The sequence below is a fragment of the Macaca thibetana genome, chromosome 19 (genome assembly GCF_024542745.1).
Source record: "Macaca thibetana thibetana isolate TM-01 chromosome 19, ASM2454274v1, whole genome shotgun sequence".
NCBI lineage: Eukaryota > Metazoa > Chordata > Mammalia > Primates > Cercopithecidae > Macaca > Macaca thibetana.
Window position 1 is genome coordinate 29,375,004 of NC_065596.1, and position 8,257 is coordinate 29,383,260.

Below are 8,257 nucleotides of genomic sequence, written 5' to 3' on the forward strand. Positions count from 1 at the left end.
GGTTGGCACTTCACCTGAGGTCACCTCTTGCTCCTCTTCCCCTTTGCTGTCCTGTTTTCCCCACTCTTCTACTGGCTTCTCCTGGGAACATTTTTTTCTTTTTCTCTCTCTCTCTCTTTTTTTTTTTTTTCCTTTTTTTTAAGATGGAGTTTTTCTCCTGTTGCCCAGGCTGGAGTGCAATGGAGCGATCTTGGCTTACTGCAACCTCCGCCTCCCGGGTTCAAGAGATTCTCCTGCCTCAACCTTCCAAGTAGCCAGGATTCCAGGCATATGCCACCATGCCCAGTTAATTTTTTTATTTTTATTTTTTTTATTTTTTTTTTTTTGTATTTTTAGTAGAGACAGGGTTTCACCATGTTGGCCAGGCTGGTCTGGAACTCCTGACTTCAGGTGATCCACCTGCCTCAGCCTTCCAAAGTGATGGGATTGCAGGCATGAGCCACCGTGCCCGGCAGAACACTTCTTTAATAAATCACTGGCATTTATATCTTGTCTCAGACTCTGCTTCCAAGAGAAGCTGATCTTAGACCTGATGCTTCTAATTTTTTCATCTCCAACCACAACCCCGGGAGGTCAGGGTCTGGCTCCCCCTTTCTCCCTCTCCACTCTTTCTTGCTCCTCTCCTGCATTCAAAAGACATAACCACCTTCCAGGCTCCCCAAACAACAGACAGCCATCTACTGGGGTCGGGAGCATGTAAAAACATCCATGAGGCCTCTGAAGGAAGCAGCAAGCAGCTTGTTTGCTGTGGCCAGCAGCAAAAGAAGCCCCCAAACCGTACCATCCCGGAGGGGGATCATAAGGAGGCCAGGTAGGCAAAGTTCAGGCAGTTGCATTGCATGTCAGCAGCACTTCAGGAGGCAGGTGGGGTTGGAGGTTGTCTCCCATCCTGTGTCTGCGGTAGGAGGGGCTCTGCTGGTAGTTCCCTCTCCTCCCCCAAAGAGCTTCTCTCCACCCCCACCAGTTCTCTGTCTCTGTAAATCCCAGAATCCATCACCACGGATCCTCCAGCAGGTCCCACAGCCGGCTGCTGCTGGAGTCAGATAAGTCAGCAGAGAAGATGCTGGGGGGTGGGGGACCAGAACCCAGAGGAGGACCCCCGCTCAGGGCCTCCAGCCAGTCCAGGGAGTCCGTGGGGTCCCTGGGAGAAGGGGAGGAGGAGTTCGTGGGAGATGGGAGTGAAGAGGAGAAAACAGACGAGAGGCCTTCAGAGTCCGGGGAAGGGGACAGCACGTCGAAGGAGCCAGGGAAGTCCAGGGGAATGGGGGGCAGGGGGTCTGCGGGATAAAGAATGGTACGTGAGCTGGGAAAGTCAGGAGTCCGGGCGCCAGCCCCCTAAACCCCATTTCCAGGAGTCCAGCTCCCCAGCTCATGCCTCCCTTGGACGTAGGAGTCCGGAACCTCAGCCCCTACCTTCCCTAAATCTAAGAATTCAGATCCTACCATCAGGCTCCACCTGATCCTCCAGGATGTCATCGATGTCCCGGTTCGGAAGCAACTGCGGATGGAGAAATTCGGCGAGAACTCCGGACTCCGACCTGGACCTGACTAGAGAACCCTAGCCGGATTCAACCCACACCCTCTTACCTGCGCCCTCCGGATCGCTTCCTGTAGCTCCTCCTCCAGAGTCAGAGCCGGTGAGCCCGGCGCTGAGGAAGGGTTCAGGGCTGGAGCTGCAGCAGGAGCCGAAGTGGTAGTTGGAGCCGGCGCCGTCCCCGGGGTATCCACGGCACGTGGAAGAGGTGGCCTGTGAGATGCTGCGCTGGGCTTGACCTAGAACAGCCAGGAGGGGTAGCTCCCATAAGTCACGCCCACCGGGCGCAACCCCACCCACTCGCAACGTGTGGCTCCACCCCTTGATCCTGTCGCGACCCCTTGCTCATCAACCCCTCCTTTGGTCTCGCCTCCTATTCTTTCATTAGCTCCTCTTCCCTAAAGATCCTCCCCCCGTTGCTCTGAACCACGCCCCCTCGCTTCAAGGCTTCCCACCGCTGATCCACGCCCCCATACTTCATTGGCTAGTTTTTTCGACTCCCCGCCCCTCCCACTTTGCTTTCTCTTCATTGGTCCACACGCGCATAGCCCCGCCCTCACCGAGCCCTGACGCCGGGCGGCTGCCAGGGCCTTGGGCCTGAGGCGCGGCCAGGGAGCACCCGCGGGAGTGTCCTCGCGCCGCGGCTTCGGCCGCTCGCGGGGCGGGGCGCCGCCGCGCATGCGCTCCAGGAGCATGGATTTGGTCCCCGACACTGGGAGGCCCCGCAGGCGCAGCTGCTGCCGGAGCTCTGAGACCTGGGGAGGGGGGGTGGGAAGAGGCAGTGCTGGGCGGGCTCCGGGGCGCAGGCGGGAGCCGGACAGGATATTTGGAAGCCGAGAAAGGAGACACTGGGGGTCCGGACTCCTGGGACCCTAAAACACGATGGGACTGGGTACCCGATGTCCTGGATTTCCAGCGGGTAGAGGCTGCGGGGTTGGAATTCTGGGACCCCACCGAAGGAGAGAGCCAGCCTGGAAAGTTACACCCCAAACTTACCGTCAGCTCCTCCAGTTTAAGGGTCTGAAGTTCCAACTTGTGTGGAGGGGGCGAGGGGCTAGGGACTCCTGGTGGGCAGGGAGTGAGAACACAGGGCTTCATCCTGGTGATAGTCGTGAGGGGTGAACAAAGGTTAGAGGGGTAGAGGGGGAAAAGGCGTTCTGGGGTCCTCAAAAACGGGGGGCTGGGGAAGATGCAGAAAAGTGAGGGCCCAGAATTCTGGGTCTCCGAGGGCGCAAACATGGGGCTAGATTTCTGTGCATGGGGGAGGAGGAACTAGGGGTTCAGACTCGGGTTTGAAGGGCAAAGGGAGGGGCTGGGATCCTGGACTCTTAAACCCTGGGGGAGGAGGGGGTTGGGGGCCCGAATCCCCTAATCGTGGACTCGAGGTTTGAGAGAGGAAGATGCTGGGACCTGAATTTCTGGGTCCTGGGAGAACAGAAAGGGGCGTCATACCTAGGATGTGGCTGCTGCGACTCTGTCCCTTCCCACAGAGGTGGCCCGGGAGGACCCAGGGCGGACCCCTCGGCTTGGGGGTCCGCCCTGGATCCCTGTCTCGGCTCTGGGGGCATGTACTGGTGGTATGTCAAGTTCCCCCTGGGCTTGGACTCCCTCCAGCGTTGGGAGATCTTGGGAGACTCCTGGAAGAGCAGGTATGATGTGCTAGGCTTCAGCGCCGCTCCCACCTTGCTGCCCCGGGGCTACATGCAAAGTAGAGTCAGCTCGGTGCCACCAAAGAGGAGCAAAAATGGCAGCAGCAGCAAGGGAGACAAAGGCTGGGCTCTCATAGGGACCTCTCCCTCCGGTCGAGACTCACCTTCTTTGGGGACCTCCAAGGAGGACAATATTCTGGCTCGGGGAGCAGGACCCCAGGGCTGAAGAGGAAAGGGGCCGTGCCTGAGGGCAAGGCCGGGGCCAGAGGAGGGCCTGAGGCTGAGATCCACGGGTCTGGATCCGAGACTGGAGAGACGATGAAGGACCCTGAGAGGCCTGCAGGCAGCAAGCCAGGCCGGGAGGAGCAAGGCTGTGTGGAAAGCGGGGCCCCGGGGTGCGGGAGGGCAGGCCAGGGCGCAAGACTTGAGTGCTGGGAGCTGGGCGCCTGAACTCCTGGATCTGAGGGCGGAGGTGTGGGGGGGCCCGATTGTTACATTCTCAAGTAAAGCAGGAATTTTCTATCACAAAGGGGTGTGGTAGCTGAGGATCACAGATGTCTGAGGTTTTGCTAGGACAGGGGTGGGGCCTGCACTCCTGGTTCTTGGGGAGAAGGAGAGGCTGAAAGCTACATCCAGGCCAACCGCGGTGGCTCATGCCTGTAATCCCAGCACTTTGGGAGACTGAGGCGGGTGGATCACTTGAGGTCAGGAGTTCGAGACCCACCTGGCCAACATGGTGAAACCCCGTCTCTACAAAAAATACAAAAATTAGCTGGGAGTGGTGGCGCCTGCCTGTAATCCCAGCTACTCAGGAGGCTGAGGCAGGAGAATCACTTGAACCTGGGAGGTAGAGATTGCAGTGGGCTTAGATTGAGCCATGACACTCCAGTCTGGCGACAGAGCAAGACTCCATCTCAAAAAAACAAAAATAAAAACAAAAACAAAAACTACATCCAGAGCTTCTCGTGTATACCAAATGTGGAGACTGGGATGCCCGTCTTCTCCAAAGAAGCAGGATCCAAACTCATGCATCTCATTGGGGTGGAGAAGCAGGAAGCAGAGCTCCTAGGGGTGGGGTGGCCAGAGACCTGGACCCCTGGATCCTTGGGAAAGGACAGGCTGGGATTTTGGTCTGTCCCCGGGGATGGGGACTGAGCTGCAGGAACCAATGAGGGCTATCTGGCAGCCGTATTCCAGGATATCCCAATCGGCGGGGAAGTCACCATCCCCTCCCTTTTGGGGCCCACACTTACTCTGCTCCTGATTCCGTCTGTGGATCCGAAGCTGGAGGACTGTGGAGGGAGGAGGGAGGTGGGAGGAGGAAGGCGGGAAGGGAGTGTCCAGGAGCCTGGCCTGGCAGGCGGGTGGGAGCTGCAGTTGTTGGCGGGACACGCGTGCCCAGCCCCCTTACACAGCCTGTGCAGGCGGGTGGGCGGGCAGCAGGCTCCCTTCCTCGGGCCTCCCGCCTGCTCTCTGCCAGCGCAGCGCTGCGGGCCAGCGCCATTCTGGGGCTACGAGCCAGCCAGCGTGCAGGCAGGAGGCAGCCCTGCCCCTGGCTCCACCTGCCCCCTCCATGAGCAAGCGTGTGCCCACCCCACCCCCTGCGCAATCGCCATCTTGGCAGCCTGGCCCCTTTGCACCTCGCCTCCCTTTATCCATGCACTCCTGCTACTTTCTGTGCTATCCGGGGGCCTTCCTACAGTTAACACTCTCCGCATATCCACATTTTAAGTGTGCATCTCTTTGGGCTCTAGTTTTGCACACATGCCATTTTCGTGCACTTGCGTGTTTTTGAACTCTTCATCCTTGACCCACTGTGCCTCAGCATCCATGTTAACACTCTTTTTTCCTTTTTTTAATCTGTTTTATTTTTTTAGAGACAAAGTGTCGCTCAGTAGCCCAGGCTGGTGTGCAGGGGTGCGATCACAGCTCACTGCAGCCTTGAACTCCCAGGCTCAACCCATCCTCCCACCTCAGTCTCCTGAGTACCTGGGGCTACAGGCATGCACCACCACACCTAGCTAAATTTTTTTGTTTTGTTTTTATTTTTTGTAGAGACAGGTCTCGCTGTGTCGCCCAGGATGAATGTTAACTATCTTTTTTTTTTTTTTTTTTTTTTTTTGAGACAGAGTCTCGCTCTGTCACCCAGGCTTCAGGGCAATGTCATGATCTCGGCTCACTGCAACTTCTGCCTCCCAGATTCAAGTGATTCTCCTGCCTTAGCCTCCCAAGTAGCTGGGATTACAGGTGCCCACCACCACACCCGGCTAATTTTTTTTTTTTTTTTTTTGAGACAAGAGTATTGCTCTGTCACCCAGGCTGGAGTGCAGTGGCGCGATCTAGACTCACTGCAACCTCCACCTCCTAAGTTCAAGCAATTCTCCTGCCTCAGCCTCCCTAGTAGCTGGGACTACAGGCGCATGCTGCCACGCCCAGCTAATTTTTTGTATTTTAGTAGAGATGGGGTTTCACGGTGTTGCCCAGGCTGGTCTTGTACTCCTGAGCTCAGGCAATCTGCCCACCTCAGCCTCCCAAAGTGCTAGGAGTACAAGCGTGAGCCACCTCGTTTGGCGTCAATTTTTTGTATTTTAGTAGAGACAGGGTTTTGCCATGTTGGCCAGGCTGGTCTTGAACTCCTGACCTCAGGTGATCCACCTGCCTCGGCCTCCCAAAGTGCTGGGATTACAAGCATGAGCCACCACACCTGGCCAGGATGAATGTTAACTATCTTATGTGCACACTCGGGGTTTGTCCCCCAGTTTGGGAGCAAGGATCTCCCTTTGCACATTTCTGCTCTTCTCTGGATATATGTGCCTTTTTGTACACTCCTTGCTCTTTGGTTTCTGGTGTCTTTGTACCCATCCAATCACACAGACATCTCATGTGCACACTGAAGTACCTTTGCCTTCCCAGAAACTGATCTATAGTTCGAAACACTGGCACATTTTTTTTTTTTTTTTTTTTTTTTTTTTGAGACAGAGTTTTGCTCTTGTTTTCCAGGCTGGAGTGAAATGGCACGATCTTGGCTCACCACAACCTCCGTCTCCAGGTTCAAACTATTCTCCTGCCTCAGCCTTCTAAGTAGCTGGGATTACAGGCATGCACCACCATGCCCGGCTATACTTGCAGACTTTTTGCTTGCCCTGGGACCTAAAACAAGACCTTTGGCACTCACAGCTTGACAACTCATTGTCCCCTCACCCAAACTCGCACACTGGTCCCCTGAAGTCCCTCCTCTGCTCTTCTGCCTCTGCATGTGCACCATAGTAAGCCCTTGTTTCTCTACAGTGCTCGAACACTCTGCATGCCTACCCCTGGCCTCCAATCCCCATTGCTCCCCCGTGAGGGTGGTACTAGCCATTTGCACACTCGATCCACCACAGCTGGACCCCTGTGCTGGGGCCTCCTTTATGCAGTGACCTTTTGCACAAAAAACGCAGGCCTCATGGGTCCTACCACCCCTCCCTTCCCACCCCAGAGTACAGCATTCTCAGGATCCCATCCCCCACACATGAAGAGAGCCCTCTCTCACCAGATCGGAACTTGGAGCGAATGATTTGGGAACGCTGGGAGGAAGCCGCCAGGGTCATTGCCAAGGCCGGGATGGGGACCTGGACGGAGAGGGGGCAGGGCAGGGGCCCCATAGTGGGCTGGCTCAGAGTGGAGGTCAGAAGGCTGCCCCTGTGAGTGAATTCAGCAGGGAAAGGGCCCGAGGGAGGTGGGAATAGGAGCAGCCTTGGGCCATAACTTCTGGATCCCAGGGGCTGTAGAGGAGGGGACTGCAGACCCGGACACCTTGCTCCGAGGTAGGAGGGAGCTGGGAACCTAGACCCCTGGTCTGAAAGACAGGGGCTGAGGGCCTCAACTCCGGTATCCTGGGAGGGGAGGGACCTGGGATCTGGGAATCCTAGGTCCTGAGGAGGAAGGGATTGTGGGTTGGGACCCCTGCATCAAGGAAAGGGAGGAAGCAGTGGGGCCTGGACTCTGGAATCTTGAAGGAGAAGGAGGTTAAGGGCTGGAACTCAATACTCTAAGGAGAAGAGAATCCAAGATCCTGAGTGGAGAGGGGAACCCGGCCCTGATAGGTTTCTGAGGAACAGAAGGGGCCCTGTGACCTGTATCTGAGAAGGAGTGAGTGGGGTGTCAGCCATCAGGGTCTCTGGGGAAGGGACTGGGACCAGAGAGGGGACAGAACCGTTGAGGAGTGCGCCCCCCGTCCACCCCAGGGGCTTCTCACCAGGTGGGCTCGGCGAAGCTGTGCTCTGGGGCAGGATGAGTCTAGAGGCCGAGGCTGGACACCGCAGGCTCCGCCCCACCAGCCTGGGACCGCCTCCAACCCACCTTCCTGGGGTGTGCCGGGAGCCCCGCTGGGGACCCTGAGAAGGGGTGGGAGCACCCGCTGGGAGGGCCTGAGCGGGCCTGGGGGGATGCTGGGGGGTAGAGGGGGGACGCCAGGGTTCCCCGGCTCGCTCCCCCTGCGCGTCCTGGGGCTGTGGGGTGGGGTGGAGCGGTGGCAGGCGGACTGACAGAAGCAGGTGCCCGGAGAGGGGCGCCGAGTGAGCAGCAGCGGCAGGTGGTCGTGTCCCGGCCCTGCCGGCAGGTGCCACCTGTCACCTACTTTTTCCCTGACGCAGCAACTGGAGTCAAGTTCAGGGGAGTGAAAAGTTCAAACTGGGGGCCCAGATTCCTGGATCCAAGAAAGGAGAGGGATGGGGACCTCGACTCCTGGGTTTGAAGAAAAAGAGGCGGGGGCCTCTGGGGTGCTGGGAACGGGGACAGAGGTGTTGGGATTCGGCAGTGTGCCCAGCAGGCAAAGGTCCAGAGGGGGCTGGGGACTCAGATTCCTGGGTCTGAGGGAGGAGGGGGCTGGAGTATGGATTTGCGGGTGGGGGTCGAAGGGAGACATCGCTGGTTCCCACTGGCAGGACTGAGGGCCTTATAATCGGCAGAGCAAGCTTAGGGCCGTGTTCTGAGGGGTGTGGGAAGCTCCTGTGCTCTTGGATTGGATTACATGCAAAAGGGCGAGCCAAGGCCGTGGCTATAAATACCTACTCAGACTCGGCAGGGGCCCAGA

At 57.6% G+C, this 8,257-nt stretch overlaps 2 protein-coding genes across 7 annotated transcripts in view; one reads left to right on the plus strand and one right to left on the minus strand.

The window, feature by feature from the left end:
* NUCB1 (nucleobindin 1) overlaps positions 1-8,257 on the plus strand; it is a 250,733-nt gene that overhangs the window by 48,277 nt on the left and 194,199 nt on the right. The gene's annotated exons all lie outside the window — the stretch shown is intronic.
* Positions 113-8,248, minus strand: MAMSTR (MEF2 activating motif and SAP domain containing transcriptional regulator). 6 transcript variants are annotated; one of them, XM_050772485.1, is made up of 9 exons: positions 7,421-8,248; positions 6,716-6,794; positions 4,437-4,475; positions 3,348-3,490; positions 2,987-3,171; positions 2,531-2,633; positions 1,588-1,773; positions 1,444-1,498; positions 113-1,277 (listed from the first exon to the last, which is right to left on the minus strand). In XM_050772485.1, exons 2-9 carry the CDS (start codon positions 6,771-6,773, stop codon positions 994-996), a joined length of 1,053 nt encoding a protein of 350 aa, XP_050628442.1. In that variant the 5' UTR covers positions 6,774-6,794; positions 7,421-8,248; the 3' UTR covers positions 113-993. The 6 variants fall into 6 exon arrangements, with proteins under 6 accessions (XP_050628442.1, XP_050628440.1, XP_050628444.1 ...); XM_050772483.1 differs by having other exon boundaries at positions 3,348-3,643; XM_050772487.1 differs by lacking the exon at positions 7,421-8,248 and adding an exon at positions 2,095-2,289 and having other exon boundaries at positions 6,716-7,043.